Source organism: Phalacrocorax carbo, chromosome 11, assembly GCF_963921805.1.
Source record: "Phalacrocorax carbo chromosome 11, bPhaCar2.1, whole genome shotgun sequence".
Lineage (NCBI taxonomy): Eukaryota > Metazoa > Chordata > Aves > Suliformes > Phalacrocoracidae > Phalacrocorax > Phalacrocorax carbo.
In genome coordinates, this window is record NC_087523.1 from 8,929,238 (window position 1) to 8,947,350 (window position 18,113).

Below are 18,113 nucleotides of genomic sequence, written 5' to 3' on the forward strand. Positions count from 1 at the left end.
GATCAGTTTAACTTATGGAAAGAAAATAACCTGTCAGAAAAATTCCAAGACAACTTACTGAAAAGTTTAATCTAACAATATACTTCCGTATTACAGAATGAGCAAAAAACAATTTGCTGCAAAAGTTTTCATAATTCTATAAATATTTTACAGACCTTTCAGAGTATCCTGACAGTAAGACTTCAAGCCTTGTATAATGAGCACTAAAGTACACACAAGTCAAATCAACACAAGTACACAACTTACATAATTCATTTACCATACTGCAGTATGTTTCCTCAAATTCAGAAATAAAAATAAGAATTTTAAATCCAATTAAAATCTATAGGTATGTACGTATTTTTTTCAAAGAACTTGATTAGGTTATACAGCTCAAGAATCCAGGGTATGGATATTGATTTTACTGGCAAATTTAAAGGCAAGTTTGTGTTTCTATGAAGCATCCAATACCTTTAAGTTTTCTTAAGTGAATTAAGCTAAGTATTTATAATTGTAAATAGATTAACCTTAACTGAATAATGCCTAGGACATGTTTTAGCTAAAATGCACTGCATTTAACATAGTAATGATTTTAAGTGAATCGCAATCCTTATACAAAAGGTAAGTTGTACGAGGGACTGAAATTCAATTAAAAAATTAAAAAAGTCAGCAGGAGAAACAGATAAACATTTTGATGCAAAATGAAACTAATTCTCTCTTTACAGCTGTATGTGAACTTTCGAGAACCTGCTACAACTTATGTGCCTTTTCTTTTGGGGCCTTTTGTTTCCAGATGTCTACCTTGGCCATGCTCCTCAGACCATGTCATCTCTGAGGAATACTTGTAACTCTGTACAATTACCCTGCCAGCAAACCACTAAATGGCATTTGATTTTGAAGCAAACTAGCAATATATCTTGAAGCTAAGCACGTGATTTTGTATTGCATGGTTAAGAGTGATTATCTACGTTGAATTATGCTGAAGTATCAGTTAATACTCTTTCCCTGCTGTTTTATTTAAGTGGCTTCACAACCACTTTTTTACACTGTGTGGATTAGTAGAAACAGCTACTTCTCTAGTTCAAAACTGCGCAACAATGATTATCCACAAATTGTTTCAACCTGCTGCTGGTTATGGTTTTCATAATATACGGAGGGAAGGAGACAGTTTTTCTTAAAAAGAACCTCTCGCCAAAAGCCTGGGGATGAAGGATACTGGAACACTGGCACGGAACCTAAGAAAAATTAGAAACTGAGCAAAAAGGTCGATTTTGTCACTTCTAGTGAGCAACACAAGTCATTAGAAAGCACTTTTAATTAAACAATTAATATAGTGAAAACAGCAATGGGGTTTTAAATTCTTACCAATTTATTTATGATGCTGCTCAGTCACAAAAATCTAAGTTTAAAAAGGAACTCAGCTTGTTCAGCTTCAGATTTGTTAAAATTTGGTATTAAACTGCTCTATTCTACAAGATTTTCATGATCATACTTCAAAATAGTAAATTTAACTTTTGTGAAAAATTTTTGTTTACGTTAGGATTAATTTATAAAAATTTGCATAATTTTAAAAAGAAAAACATCAAAAGAATTCAGTCTCGATGAAAATCTGCTGAAAAGAAAGTCACAGCTGCATTAAACTCTCCATAGACCATTAAATGCCTCAATAACTCACTGAGTAGTTTATAAAAATATATTTTTACATTTTACTGGGGAGTAACAGAGGTAGACAAAAGGAAAATACCAGTTTGGGTGTAATGCCGCACTTCAGAACAACGTATTTGCATGGAAAAAGAGATTTTATTTTCTTATGAATCCTAGTTAATAGGAAAACCAGTAAAGCATTTGGTCTCAGTCTTTGTTGGTGCTGTACTTCAGTGTGAAGTCTAGAGGAAAAGGTGAAAAGACTAACATCACATTTGACTTTTGAAGCAAGCCAATCAAATCTGTACATCGACTGGAGAGAGGAAGGTTACTGCACATAATGAGTCTTTATTTTTCAAAGTCTTTTTTCAAACACTAACACTAACCTTATTTTTTATATCTGATACCATGATAAGGCTTCATAGAACTGTACAATATTTATACATTTCTCAATAGTTTTCCTATATCAGTTGCAATTCCACTGTGAAACAGGTGATTTAACTGTGTAGAGTGTTATATGACTAAGCTCTCTTAAAAAAACCCAAAAGCTAACAAAACACAGTAGTCTAACAGATCTAAAGCCTGGAGTCTAGAAGCTGGAAGAAATAAAAGGAGCACTGAAAGCAATACCCACCACACTAAATTACACTCTTCATATGGCAAAACCTTCAGCCCTCCAAGGTCTGTGGTGCTTATTACCAGTAAAAGTAACTAGGGCAGAACCAGCACAAGCCAGAGATGTGATGTGAATATGTCACCGCGTGCAGCTACACACCAGGCAGTATTTCAGATTCCCTGAACTGTTCAAACACCTGTTTTGCTAAAACGTACAATTTGCACACTTGTAAGGATGAGAAAATGGTCTGTCTTAGCTGGCCAAGAGTTACAGCTCTTCTTTATAACACAACTCCAAATTGGAAATTCGTCACGCCAGCGTATAATGAGCCCCGAGACTTTTAAACCCTAAATTCAAATATCACCTCTGTTGTAACACCAGATATTTTGTCACAAAAAGATATAATGTGCCAATTACATGGTGCCAAGTATTAACTTAGATGCTCTGGTTGGCATAGCTACCCATACATATCAATTACATATTAAAAAAAAACACACAGAAAACACAACACCAAAAAACAACCAAACAACCAAAACCAAGTACCACAGAGTTCTGGAAAAAATATAGATGGTAACCTCAGAGCACAAAGTTTGAAAATACCCATTTTCAGAGTATTCTGAATACTTCAGGATGGAAAGAACTGGCATCTATGGTTTCTTGCAATCCAGTACAAATCAAAAAATTCAAAAGACCCTCCTTACAATTGCACACTAGTAACTATTCATATGAACAGCATGCTATGAATTTAGCACTAATATTTTAATTTAGTGACTAAATCTGTATTCTTCTATCCTTAGGTATCAAAATAATGGGATTCTAAAATCAGAAGGACTATGCCCAAAACAGCTCCCCCAGAATTATTTTTGAAAGCCTGCCACTTATTAAGATATCTAAAGTTAGAATGCCTTCTAAATTCTTGACTCTGCAAGTATTTCTAAGAGGGCTAGCATTTGCTTTTTCCATACAAAAGAATATTATTTGAAAGCATATTTGCAAGTATTCTAACTTTTGCACAACAAACTGTAGTTCAAGTTGCCAAAGCCTCTAAATTTTAATCCCCACTTTGAAGAGCATGTAAGGCTAAACTAAAACACTGAAGAGAACTCACACTCATCATCTAACCAAAAGTTAAATGAAAACCTTTACTCTAATATTAAAGCAAAAACTAAACAAAGCAAATACATCAATCAAAAGCCTATTTTGCAGACTTACTGCATGCAGACCATGAAGGTTTAAATCAGTCTTATTTCATTATGGCCTAGAATGTGTGTGCTCATGCATATCTAGTCTCCTTTACAGAATTCCAGCCTCAAAAAAAGATCCAACTATCAACAGAAGGTCTAAACGGGAAGAAAAAATAGTTTACTGAATGCTGTGATTTAATTATCTTCACTCAGTTTGCCTCATGTTGGCTATGGCAACCTCGTTTGTTTTCCACTTCCTTTAAGTTTGTGACTTGGTACTACTCTTATCATTTGCTACTTAATGCATAGCAACACGTCCAATGCATTCACCCTATACATATCACAGCATCTGTTCCATAAAATTATCTGAAGTACTCAGGAGAAGAATCATTTTTAAGGATGAGATACTGAGTTCCAAAGGGTACAGGAAAATTAGCAGTAAAATCCAGAAATCGTGTAATAGCTTTGTATAACTGAAGTCACATATAGCTACATGGACTTGGGTGTTCCAGGAAGGGCTGGAACATATTTCACACTTGCATAATGAAACACTAACAAGCATAGTTAGAACAAAAAAGCCTGATGAGTTTTACCGCATTCTTGGCAACTTTACCTGAATAGCCAATTAATACAAACTTTTAGAGTCTCATTAAATACTGCTTTTAATGAAAACTTCAAAGCACACGGTTGATGACATTCTAATACGCATATATGAATACGAACATTGTCTGCAGTCACCCTGAAGAAAGGGATAAACTCAAACATCACCCTAAAAACCATGCTTTCGTCAAGCGTTAAAGATGTTATGTATCTGCTTCAACATCACTGCCTGCAAGGCTGCTGTCTGTAGATGGAGCACCATCTTCATTAATGCCCTCACCATTATTCTCCCTCTTACGGGCTTCATCATTTACATCCTTAGATGCGTCATTAACTTTTGAAGGCTGTCTGCCTTCAGGTGGCTTAACGCTACTTGTTGCGGAATCTGAATCAGATGTAGGCTGCTGCTCCTTTCCATCAGGATCCTCTAAAAATGATCCCCACACCTTGAGCCGTTCTTCCCTCTCTCTTGCAGTCTCCTCCACCTATTAAAGATACATTTATACACACCATTACAAAGTCACACTTGTAAAAATGAATACTTACACAGATAAAACTACACAAACATTTATATTGCAGTAATATCTCAAGACTTCAATAGGCCCTGTTGACTGTGAACTAGCATCTGTACATCCAGTGGCTAATGCTCTAAGCTGACATCTCCAACACACAATTTTTAACATGAAACAGGTCCTTTAAATTTTTGCTAAATTTAATAATTAAGGGTTTTTTTTTTCTTTGAGACTTCCTGGCAGTTTGACAACAAGCAAGATGGAGCAGGTGTAGGAAGGGTAGCAGGACGGGAACACGAAGCACTTCTCAAATTAAAACACATTTTCAGTTTGGAAGGAGTATTTGATGAGGTACGACCATGAAAGGCTACCTGATAATCCGTTACACCATCCCATGTTTCAGCACTGAGCTGACGGCCACCAAACCACCTTCCATTTAGAGTTAGCTTGCACAGGTCAGCTTCTGTTGCTTCTTTAAATGACACAGAAGCCACGCCATCAGGGTGTCGCTGTAAGGAGAGACAACTTTCATTCAATAGTTTTCTAAATAGTGTATTTATTCCAAAAATCTTTTAGACAGTCTTACAAAAATCCATCAGGACATAGCTCCCTCCCAATCATACACAATTGTGTTTGAAAAAGTCAATTTGCAGGTTTACACATTTTGTTCTACTGGTACAGAGAACCAACACAGAACACAGAAAACAAATCTTTCAGCTAGTTTAGCTACAAATAAATGTATTTATAAACTCTCAAACTTGTGACATTTATCCAAGTTATTGGGAAGAGTCAGAGTTTGCCTTCACATAGGCTGAAGTAGATAGGTGCTAATAAATTAATTTCTGAAACAGCTAATTTTAAAATAGTGGATGATTAGGCCAAGTTTCCATGAGATAAACACACAAAACAAAATAAATGCTCCACTCTTATTTAAAGCATCCTACATGTTTTGCACATTTACAGATTACACCAATTCTGCCAACATGATCTGTAAAAAATACCTACGTCAAATATGAGAACCTTCTTTACTTGACCAAACTTTTCACACTCTGTCCGCAGATCTTCTCTGATCTCATTTAGCACCAAGGGATCCTCCTGCAACGCAATCACACAGATTAAACCGGAGCACTTCTCAGCTTTATTTTTGCTCAGTCAATCACCAATGGAACACATCTGCCAATCTATCAGAAGTTCATTAATTAAGTGCTGTTATGCTGCATTTTCAAAGCCACTTGGGAGTTGACAGACAGCCCTTATTTGAATTTAATCAATGTACTTTATTAGTAAGGCTTTTTGTGCTGGCTTCTCCATTCTAACACAGCTACTGTCTACTCCTCTTTCTGTCCCAAAAAGAAATATTGTCAGGATACACACAGTGAAAAAGGCTGGTTTGAAAAATATCTTTGTCTTGTTTTCTGGAAATAGATGAATGAATTTTAAACAGATGCTTGGTACAGGGGAAAAAAAAAACCCTGCCCAAACAGCAAGTTTAATTTTGTTCTCATCTGCCCAGAATTTTGCTAAAATTCTTACGCCACAAAGTTCAGACAATGTTAACAGCACAATCTACAGTAGCAAACTGCATCTTCCTACCTCAAAGTCCTTTGGGTGAAACATATTCCTGATAATAACGATGCGTTCATGTCGCATTCGAGTTGCACCATCTTTCTTCTCAGGCCTCCAATCCAGCTGTCTAATGAAATGAAGCAACAGTAAGAAGATATTGTTGCGGCTCTCTTCAGTTTCTACAAGTATTTGTTGAAAAAAAATCATTAATTTGGCATTTCTTGCAATACATCAACTAAAACATGTATTTTGACACAAAGAGTTAAATTACTCTTCTAAAAAATGCAATAATCATCCAGTTTTACCACTTCTCCTACAAAGGAGTTGAGGTTTTAAGGTACTCTAATGCTCAAAGAGGGACTATAAATTATGGTAAGAATCAAAGCATTTGGTATAACAAACACTGAAAAAAATCTTCAAGTTTTAACTCCTTTCTAATATCAGCTCAGATACAGGAACCAGCTGCTGGCAAGTACACAAAAATGTCAATATTTTACCATTTTTTCCTTATTTTGTAAAAAATGAGATCCACTATTCCTTCTGGTAGAATTTAACTGCTTTTATTTAAGCAAACATGCAAGAACACCTTGAGTCTTACACAGGCATTGCTGCAAGATGTATTTTGCTCCACAGTGCATAGAGCCACTGCCACAAACCGTAATGTAACTCAGGGCATCTGTTCTATGACTTTGCCTTCTCACAAAAAATGTTACTTCTCGTAGAAGTGCCTACTTCATATCCTATTACAAAAAAAGGACACATTCACTTACACTTCTAAATCTCAAAATCTTAAATTTGGAGTTCCTTCTTGTATCTGCTACTTCAGCTGAAGAAAACTTGGATTTCCAATGAAGATAGTAGCAAGTAAATTATACTCTTCAACTCAAAAGGAACACCAACTGAAGTCAGTTTATTCACAGAAATTGCTGTCAAGTGCAAGTTCGTTATTTTAACACTCTTATCTCCACACTGGAGACTTCTTATAGCAAGAACTTGCAATGTATCTCTGAGGCAGACACATTCCAAGCTGCTTTTATTTTTAATTGACGTCAAATAGACTTTTTCCCCCCTTTAACTATGGCAAAATACTTTTGCATTATTATTTAAAATGTTTAATGGAATGCTGCTTTCATTGAAGTATTAAGAGCCTACGTACTTAAACTTTTTTCTTCTTTAATCCACATCTTCTTAGTTCCAAAAGGCAAAAAACAATTTTTAAGTGACAAAAGCAATTAATCTAGGTATAATTAAAAAAAAAAAAAAGCATGCCTTAAAGCAGAAAGAGAGGTCTGGGGGAATCTACAGAGATATTTTAGTATTTGCTCCTATGGAAAGTAGCATCTCTTGCCCTTTGCAATGAGTAAAGTATGGTACAAACAATATGTGGACAGTCAGAGCATTATTACCTTAAAAAAGTAAGCCTAGACATGCTGACAGGACTTGCACGCTCTCACATACTGAGAAAAAAGTCTTTTTTCTCCCCGGAGCTGTAATATTCTCTTCTATAACTGAAAGGACCTTCACTCCCTATCTATTACTTTAATGCATCAATCACGAAGAAGTTCATTATGTCAACATATAATTTAGGAGTTCCTCCCCTGCAAACGTGTATATTTAAACTATTTTGCTGTCAGACAAACTTCAATTTTTGCATAACTCTTAGCATTGCGTTCGAAAGAAAGCAGCGCTTAACTAATAGCATTTAGAATTCAAGCAACGTTTTACTGAAATAAAAAATACAAACTTCTGCTGTTGAGACAACTTCTTCTTGTAGTCTTTACATTTCTTCTTCTTTTTGCTTGCATCATACTCCCCCTTCAGTTGAAACTTTGCAACTTCAACATGCAATTTATAGCCTCTAATTTCTGCCTCATCCAGAAGTCTCAATGCAAGTTGAACTGATTCTCTCTATTCGAAGATAAAACAGAACAAGCTTTAAAGCACGTGGCACAGTCAAATTACTCCAATAACATTTAATTAAGAATATTATGCTAAGAATAAATTCCCTGTCACTGAACGCCATAATGCCGTGTCTCTTCCAAGTCTCGACACATGGTTGGCAATTGCTTTCTGTTATCTAAACCCAGTATTTCTTCACTACTGTTACAGCAGATCAATGCTCCCAAAAGCAACAGTGTACATTTCATTCAAATGCGTCATAAATGCTACTCTGCAATGGTCAAGCAAGCTGATGTACTCAAAAGTGACAAAAAAAATTCAGGGGGCTGATTTTCTATAAAGCATGTATCACTTTTCCAAGAAGAGCAGATGTTGAGTCTCTTAAATAATTTTTAAGATTTTCCTAAAAGTCCCTTATAGAGTGCACGTCATCTTTATACTTGTGCACTAAACAGCCCTAACTATTACAATTACAAACTAGCGTAGATTACAAGGCACTTGATTTAGTGCTGCCTGGTGCTTCTTGCAGAATGAAAGCAGATTGCACTTGCAAGCACTAAGTTTCCAAATGATTCACAGGTGAAACACGTGAAGGAAATAGTACTGCAGCCTAAACTTGTACAGGTTAATATAGACTGCAAGAACAGTTCCAAACCTAATCAGTTCTAAACTAAAAGCTGTAGAAACAGGACTAAGGTATGTTCTTTCCTGTCTTGTTATTTCTGTATTCTTGGCCACACAGTGACATATTTTCAAAGTAAAAGGTGAAGAGTCCCCCATTTCACCCCGTAATCACTGGCACCCAAGATAGGAACATGTAAAGACATGTTCAGCGGGTATTGTGGATGTTACTGGGGGAGGGTAAGAGGAAACGAAGGAGGTACACAAGCAGATGAGTGGGTGGTTCTGGAATAAATCTTTAGAACGGACATCTAAATGTTAAGTTATACTTTAGATATTTCAAGAATCTTCTGAATGTGACTCTGAAACAGCAGCCACAAGTAACAATGGGAAGGAAAACTGCATTTCAGTGCACCACTGACCTTTAGATAGCAACAGAGGCCATCTCCTTTAAGGTTTCCTTCCTTATCTTTGTAAAGTTTGATTTTGTGTTCTTCTGTCTGAGGATCTCGCATAATGATACCACATTTTGACATGACTTGTATAAATTCATCTTTTGTGATATCTGGAGGTAAACCTGCAAAATAAATTAAAATAGAAGGCTTGAGTATGTTCAATTTTTTAAAAAATCTCATAAGAACAAAACCCCACAGTGCTGTGTTTCTTTAAATGAAAGATATCAAACTTAAGGATGAACTTTTACATACACAGTAAGAAGCCACTGCCCTTGGGACCAATATTTTTGCTATTACCTTTCAAATGTTACTTTACACTAATATTTTGAAAATCCTTTTACTTTTTAATAGATGTAACATACAGCAACATCTTTGTGCTCCCTAATACGCAGACCTAGAGCTTTAGTGCTATACCCAATACTGACATTGCAGTGGACATAACGGCCTACAGGAATGTAACTATCCTGCCCGAGTTTTGAGTTCCACTGCAGCTGTAGGGAGTGGAAACAAAAAAAATTCCTGAACCTATAAACAGACATATATTTTCTCCACTTACAAATTCAACAACAACAAAAAAGCAACTGATAATATACGAAGTTTTCAAAGTCTGAACTTTGAATTGAGGACAAGGAAAAAACAAAATGGAAGAGAAAATTATGTGAACATTCCATGCTAGTTTAACCTGGATGAAGTTTTTTGAGAATTCAGACGTCTGCATTTCTGTGACTGCTCAGACCCACCAAAGGTACCTCTGTGTATGCACCTAAAGACAGCACCCTGCCATCCAAAACCCGTGGAGAAATACCATCATAAACGCAGATAGTTTTGTTTGATCTTCCCCGTTAATTTCCAGCTTTTTTGGTAGTTTCCTCCTTCTTATCCCATAATTTAATTATGTATTTATAAAATAAAAATAAAAAGTAAAGAGTAAAACATTAAGTGATAGTATAGTCAATGCAATCTTATTGTAACTTATTCTCATTATCCTATTCCTCAGGAGTTCGCAAAGATTGTTTTTCTTGGCTGTAGCTTACTTTAAAAAAATAAAATTAGTGACTTGGCTGATACAGCTTACAGAATATCACATTTAAAAGATAAAAGCATGGAATATGTCCCTTACATTACTTTGCCACATCTGCTATTTAAAGGTCACAAAGACGTTACACAGTCAGGAACGTAACTTTAAGTGGCAGTCTTGCAAGTGGCAGACTGAATAGGTAATATTAGAAGTCAGTGAGACATATACAAGTCTCTTACCATCTTTAGCTCAAAGAAGATAAGTAAACGCTATTACTTACCAGTCACATAAACATTTGTGTTTCTGTCTTCTTCAACATGAAACCATCCTAAAAACAGAGTTTTAATTCAGTTATGCCAATATATTAAACATGGGAGCATACACTAATGTTCACATTCCACCAGTTTTCTGAGAATTTTTGCTGCTCACAGGAAAAGCTCCGAATAAGCCTCATTTTGCGTTTTTTCCCCACCCTGTAGATGGGGGTAGGAGGATACCTATGAAGTACCACACAATTTAAAAATCATTCTGGAGATGTTCAGAACTACATGGTAACACTGAACTATTGCCAGTTTCCATTCAGCACAACACAGGTTGCAGCCTACACAGAGGGAAACCCTTTGTCACTTACCTGGCTCAAGCTTCCGTTTTTCTGCTTTATGTTTGGGATCTGTTTGTTGTGGTCCTTTCTCGTTTGCTGATGGTTGTGTTCCTGATGTCTTAGAACTGACGGGTTGCTTACTTTCAGTTGCTGTGCCAGAAGCAGATGAACTGTCTGTATTATCTGCATGGAAGCCATAGTTGGCATGATACGTTGCAAGGAAATCTTCTGTTATCTGAAAAGAAATTAGGAAAATTAATCTAAAATTTCAAAGAGCTACAAATTGAGGTTCGTAAATGTTTTAGTTAGTGAATCAATGATGGCCATTTTCTAATCCAGCAACCTAGAACAGAACAGTATTTTAAAACTTTTTATATCATCATTGTAAAGCTATCCATCAGTTCAGACATTACCTGAACTAGACTAAGATACTAATTCCATACAACATATAAACTTTTCAAACAAGTATTTCACAAGTTCTACCTTTTTTTCAAGCAAAGCTTTCTGCTTTCAACATAAATTGGATTTGCCTAAGGGACAGAACCAATCACTCCTGACCGTGTTGAAGACAGAAATTGGCACTGAAGGTAAGCCAACAACTTATCCACAGATGATGAGTGGCTGACATTTGTTGACGTCTGCCTTTTCATAGACAACATATATTTGTGTTGATAGACAATAAATATTGCACTTAGATTTATCTCAATGCACTGTTTATAAGGCCGTACACCCTACTTTATATCCTGCTATAACAAATAATTAGCTCGCTCTTTTTTTAGAAAGATGATATTTGGATAAAATACAAGATTGGCTAATGCCCATCTTTTAGACTGAAACAAAAACCCCTACGAATTACACCCAGTATTTCCAGCCAGGCAAATTTTAATACTAGCCACTAGTAATAACATGCAAAGAGATGATACATCATAGCTGATTTTGCTAGCATCGCTGCACTACGAAGCACTTTCTGAAGTTACACACTCTGAAATGATTTATTCACAAAGCTGAGCCTTAACCTTTGAAAACTGTACCTGACTCTGACCTGTGCTGCACTTGCTTCATCTGTATTCAAAAGGGAACAAAACTTAGTGTCATTCAGCTATTGTAAGAGAGCACAACAGACAGTAGTGCCAATGACAACAATGCAATCTTGTATCTTCCGTAATTATTTGAAGCTTGATGTTTCAACTCTAAGCTTTTATTACGACAAATAAAAACGCAGAATTGACAGTAACATCGTCATGAATAACGCAAGATGCTGTGGAGCATGAAATGTGTTTAGCATGAAATAGCTCCTACACTAAACAAGATTTGCAACCTACCTCAGTCAGGAATGTAAGTGGCTCCTCATACAGATATGACATAACGTCAAGAGAAAGCAAGAGTACAACCTTCCTACACACTTCTTAGTGAAGAAAAGAATACTTGTTCCAGTGAGGTTCACTGACACTAGCAATCTTAGCAAATCCTTAGTTTCACAGTTGATGAAATCCAGAGAATTAAGCTTTTAAACTTTCTGGTGAACAATGTTATTAACTTTCATCAGACAACCTACTGATACATTAGTGGTTAAACCTGCAACAACTAGCCACCTCCCTGCAGCAGTATATTTTTCAACTTCAGGGGGAACAGCATTCTCATGTAAAGCTATATTTATTCTTAGCAAATTACATACCATGGACTGGCAAATTTTGCGAGTCAAAAACAAAGGTTTTTTTCTTCCTTAATATGTTATCATCCTACCATAAATACCCCTATATTTATTTAACTTTAAAATGCGTTTTTGCAAGCATAAAGGAATCTATACAAGTATAAAGGCTTTTATTGGAACTTATGCCATACCATACCTGGATGGAAAACAAGCACTCACAGAATTTCTTACTTGGGGCTTCAATCCAGTTCTGGTGGAGAACATCACGGAAAGAGATCAGTTCTACCTCCATACCTGCACAGCTGTACAGTTTGGGGCAATCAAGCTTGTTGGAAGAGAAATACAATACTACAGGACATGCTAACATGTAACTAACTACTGGTCACGCTGAAATGGAAAGGAATAGATTAACCAGATGAAGGACAGATATCCTATGCTTATAGAGACATCCAACATCTGCTTTTTCATAGCAAGTGATGAAGGCAGGCAGATGAATTCAACACACGATTTTGTGCTGTCTGTGAGGGACTACAAAAAGTTGGCAGCCATCAATAGAGTGCCATTGAAAGAAAAATCATTATAGAATACACAAAGTTGCAACTGCTTTTATTAAATATTTGACTGTCTCCAAATTTTTCTGAGGAATGTTGACAGTTAATATAATTAACTCTGCACCACTTTGAAATGCACTTTAGTAGAAGTTCAGCAGATAGTCTACTCCCAAAGCACAGCAGCAGTGCAATACTACTCTGTAGATGATGATTACTTAGGAATATTTTCATCTTTTCTCAGAGAACAGAGATAAGGAATTTTATTACTGCTCACGGAGTAGAGAAAGAACAATAACTTCTGGCTCTTGTGGCCTCTTCAATCTATTTTGATTAAACACTCTGTTGAATAATCACCAGCAAGATGGTGTAACCTGAGATACTATGATATACAGCCCGGTGACCTATCTATAACACACAGTGCTTTGCAACAATTCTTTACCAACTTCTACTATACATCATATTTACTAACAAACTCTGCTGTACCTATATAATCCCTCCAGCCTATATAACCACTCTAATGTTATCTCTTCTCTGAGGTGGAAATTTGAGATCAGAGAGGCAATTAGGAAAGACCAATGCTCCTGAGAAGAAGAGATAAAACCCCTTTAAAAGTTACCATCCTTACTGGATACAGCACTCCACGGGGAGCCAGGAAGATTCAGTTCTCCGCCGATCTGCTTTGTGAGTCTGGATTCTTCACGTGTTTTTACCCCTCTGTAAGCCATCTGCTACACGGACACCTTACTAGGTTTACACACGTACAAACCTGGCACTACAGGCTTCATTCTCACTCAGATTCTCTGAATTGCAATGAATTCAGAGTCATGAATAAGAACCTGCACGTCACAGTTACCAAGTATATGCTATAAATGTCTTAATATTTGTAAATTAAGTAATTGCCCTCGTTCATTGTTACATTGTAACAAAATTACTATTTCATTTGCAGATCAGTAGATTGGCTCAACACATTAAATCTACGTCCCTCCTCACCTTGAAGAGCCACGCTGCTATAGTAAATTCATTTTTTATACAGAAAATATTTAATTAAAAAAAACCAAGATGAAAACCTGTAACGTATTTCCATTCCGTAGAATGCCTCTAAGCCAAACACACTTAATTTTCAAGTGCACTTCCAAGACCTAAGGAGATGGAGCAAGGCAACTCTACACATGCATCGTTTTCGAATAGTAGAAGAGGGATATACTAGTCCATTTTCACCCAGATCTCTTAAGAAGCTAGTTCATTTCTTCACTGCTGACAGGAAGATAAAGATCGGCAGAGCTACTGTGATAAAAAAAGCCTCTAAACATGTCAAAGGCAGTTCCGATTTGTTAAGATCCACAAATATAACTGTGACTTCATGCCAGGGCCGACCAATTCTACAGATTCGCAGCCAAGGAGAGAAGCCAACCTACAGCTCTTCACAAGAGAAGAGCAGAAAGGAGCCGGTCAGGGTACAGATGGTGACAACAGCAGCTGCCGTGGGTTTTGCCTGTAAAAAAGAGTGTTTTGGTGCTACAGACTTTGCAGCAGACGTCTACTTGGCTGACTGAACGCAGACAAGCGAGGCGCCTCCGTGCTGAAGGCACCCAGCATCAACTGCCCTTCTTTGTCACCCTTCCTTAGGGACCCTTCGGCACTCCACCGGGAAGGGGCTGCCCCGTGGCGGCCCGCGGGCGGGGGGAGAGACCCCCGCGAGGGAGCACCGAGACCGGGGGTGGGGGCGGGGTACCGGGGCCACTGAGCCCGGGGGGAGCCCGACCGACGGCCCTCAGGCAAGGCCGAGGCTCGCCCCGCACCCACCTTGGGGAACCAGGCCTTCTTCTCCCGGTCCCACTCGTAGGCGGCCCCATCGGCCGGGTCCACGTAGGTGAAGGGGTCGGCCTCGGCCTCGGCCTCACCCTCCTCGCCGCCGGGCCCAGCCTCGTACTGCTGCTGGAGCTGCAGCTGCCGGTAGAACTCCTCGTTCCCGTCCTCACCGCTCATCCTGGCCTGCTCGGCGGCCCTCGGCGGGGAACGGGGCGGGGCGAGAACACCCGCACCGGGCCTAGGCGCCGAGACACCCCCACCGCCGCCTGAGGCGCCGGCTCGCCCCTCCCCGCCCCCCCACCCACCCTTCTCGGCGGCGGGGCCGGGGCGCGCCCGGGCGCGGGCACGCGCAGCCGGGAGCGGCGGGAGCGCGCGCGCGGACCCCCTCCGCCTCGCGCTGCCGGTAACCGCCCCGAAGCCCCACCGCGCGCAGGAGCGGAAGTAGCCCCCTCCCACCAACACCCGCGGAAGGGCTTTTTTTTTTTTCTTTCTCCCGCCCCCATCCACGCCGCAGCCACTGAGCCGTGGGCTGACTGGTGACGTGCGGGCAGCGGAGCCAATGGAGAGGAGGGCCCTTCCCGGAGGGCGGGGCGCTCGGGGCTGCGCGGGAGAGGGCGGGGCTCGCTTTCCCGCCTCTGGGCGGGCAGAGGCTTGGGGCCGTGGCGGCGGTGCGCGGCAGGGTACTGCCTGAGGGAGCTCGAGCCGGCGTGGGGCCTCCTTGCTGCTCCAGGCCGGCCTCGCTCCTTTTCCTTAGGCTGCAGCCCTGTTTCACCACAGGCGGGGCCTTGGCATGAGGGCCTTGAGGCCCTGGGCCCATTGTGGGTGGGGAGATGTGGGTGTCGAGATGGTCTTTGCATGGAGGCTGTTAAACCTGCTAAGGGGCGTGAAACACTGAAAGTACTCCTCCTGCAATACTTTTCTCTAGTGTGCCTTGGACAATACTGACCAGTCAAGGTCATTCTGTCAGGTGGGTGCTGTGCAGTCAGCTGGCCCTGAGGCATCACTAAGATGGACAGTATGTTTTCATATCCTACTAGAGGTGAAGATAAAAAGAGGTAGATAATACTTAAATTGTATGCTAACTGTCAAAAAAAATCACATTGGTCTGTGCTCCACCCCTGGCACAGGTTGCTGGTGCAAATGGTTTGACCGGTTAAGCCTCCTGGGGACAAGGAGCTGCTGCTTGTGTCTACCCGGGTGACATAAGTGTCTGCCTTCCACAGAACAGGGATGTGACAGGCAAGAGTATCTATAGAATCATAGAATCATGGAGTGTCCTGGGTTGGAATAGACCCCCAAAGATCACTGAGTCACCTGTCCCTGCACAGGACAACCCCAAATTCACACCATGTCTCTGAGGGCCTTGTCCAAGTGATTCTGGAATATCGCCAGGCTGGTGCTGTGATGCCTCCCTGGGGAGCCTGTTCCAGGGCTCCACCCTCTGGGGAAGAACCTTTTCCTAATAACCTAACCCTCCCCTGGCACATCTCCCTGCCATTCCCTCGGGTCCAGAGAGAAGAGATCAGTGCCTGCCCCTCCTCCTCCCCTTGTGAGGAAGCTGCAGACCATGATGAGGGCTGCCCTCGGCCTCCTCTGCTCCAGGCTGAACAAACGGCTGAAGTCACTTGATTTTAGCCGCTCCTCATATGGTTTCCCCTCTAAACCCTTCACTGACTTCACATCCGTCCTCTGGACACTCTCCAGTAGCTTTATATCCTTAATATACTGTGGTGGCCAAGACTGCACCCAGCACTCCAGGTGAGGCTGCACCAGCGCAAAGCAGAGCGGGACAATCCCCGCCCTTGACTGGCTAGCAATGCGGCGCTTAACAGTCCAGCACAATGCTGGATAGTGCTCAGTACAGTGCTTACAGTCCAGCTACAGCTCCCTTCCAAAAGGGGTGGTACGTTGGTGCAATGTGAGGGATGAGGCTTCTTTTCAAAATGTTGAATTGGCTTGCATTAATGAAGCCTGCAATTAGTTATTCATCAGTGTAGTACTCTATCTGTGGATACTTAAATACTTTAAATAAAATTTTCTTATTCAAATCAGTTCTAAAAGACCTTCATTCAGTGCCATCTAGTGGTTTTCACAGTGTAATCCTGGCGGCATTACATCAAAAAACAAATTTAATTGCTAAAGTATGTATTTAAAAGTGTTTCTTTCTATTTAGAGGACGACAATGCACACTGATTAGGTTTTGTTTTGCAAAATTTAGCCTAGAGCTATAAACCCCAGGTATTAAAACAGTGTACGTGTTTTAAATGCAAATTTAGCTGAACAGCCGCATTGAAGCTGGTGGTGGCTGGTTGCCAGTGGCAAAGTAATCTTTCCACTCAGAAATGAAAATTGTATTCAGTACAGAGGTTTTCTGGAAATTAGTATTCCAGGAACAAATGTATCTTTACTGTCATACAGACTGGAATGATAATTTAAAAATCAATGACACAGTCCTGGGCCTGTGAAGCTCTGTAGGGAGAGACCAACATCAGCTAACTGGCTGGTCAACAGACAGTCAGATGAAATTACTGAGGATATAAATACAGACTTCTAGTAACCTTTGGCTGTTACACAAAGAACATCCAGCCTAGTTAATGACATCTTTCATGCTTCAAGGGTTTTCTATTGGCAGGGCTATTACGATAGTTGTCCAAAGATTGTTTTGTGATCACCTGCAAACGGACAGTTTAAGAGGCATTGGTATTAGCTCTCAAATAGGTATTGGGTTTTGATGAGGAGCATGAAAGGCTTAACATAAACTCTGCTTACATATACAAATTTGAATTGGGTATACGTTTGGATGTAAGATAATCATAGCCTTAAACATTGCAAGAGCCATACAATTTAAGTAATAAACTGCTTATTTGATTTTGGCAGAGTATTTTACTTTCATGACCTGAGCAAATGTAGTGAAGACTGTGCCCACACAGTACAGATTTCCCCTGTGTGCAGACCTGCCTACAGCAAGTCACTGGGGCACTGTCCTGGGGAGCAGGAGATCCAAATTTAATCCCATTCAGATGGAAGTGAGCGCATGCTTGTGTGCAGTAGGGTTAGTGCATGGTAAATCTGATCTGCACACTTTAATGTAGCTGTGATGACAAACTACCTCAAGTTCCCTCACCCTTTCTGCAGATAATGGCATGCATGACGGCAGCTACTGCAGCACAGCTTCTTACCGTGTTGCCATCATAGAATCGTTAAGGTTGGAAAAGACCCTTAATATCATCGAGTCCAACCACTAGCCTATCACTGCCAAATCCACCACTAAACCATATCCTCAAGCACCACGTCTACCCTTCTTTTAAATACCTCCAGGGATGGTGACTCCACCACCTCCCTGGGCAGCCTGTTCCAATGCCTGACAACCCTTTCGGTGAAGAAGTTTTTCCTAATATCCAACCTAA

The 18,113-nt window shown here is 39.9% G+C and overlaps 1 protein-coding gene across 1 annotated transcript; it reads right to left on the reverse strand.

Annotated features, from left to right (window-relative positions):
- Positions 1-48: 48 nt before the first annotated feature.
- On the reverse strand, positions 49-15,143 carry HTATSF1 (HIV-1 Tat specific factor 1). Its single transcript, XM_064462938.1, has 9 exons — positions 14,701-15,143; positions 10,726-10,930; positions 10,375-10,422; positions 9,044-9,198; positions 7,846-8,009; positions 6,129-6,228; positions 5,541-5,630; positions 4,907-5,044; positions 49-4,508 (listed from the first exon to the last, which is right to left on the reverse strand). Exons 1-9 carry the CDS (start codon positions 14,881-14,883, stop codon positions 4,227-4,229), a joined length of 1,365 nt encoding a protein of 454 aa, XP_064319008.1. The 5' UTR covers positions 14,884-15,143; the 3' UTR covers positions 49-4,226.
- Between the last annotated feature and the right edge of the window lie 2,970 nt (positions 15,144-18,113).

Excerpts from the sequence above, each read along its gene's own strand:
- HTATSF1 (XM_064462938.1), bottom strand. The coding sequence starts at position 14,883 with ATGAGCGGTGAGGACGGGAACGAGGAGTTCTACCGGCAGCTGCAGCTC. Across the intron at positions 6,229-7,845 it reads AAGTTGTCTCAACAGCAGAA|ACAGCTGGATTGGAGGCCTG; the intron begins GTTTGTATTTTT and ends TCATTTCATTAG. Across the intron at positions 5,045-5,540 it reads AGAAGGTTCTCATATTTGAC|CGACACCCTGATGGCGTGGC; the intron begins GTAGGTATTTTT and ends CTCTCCTTACAG.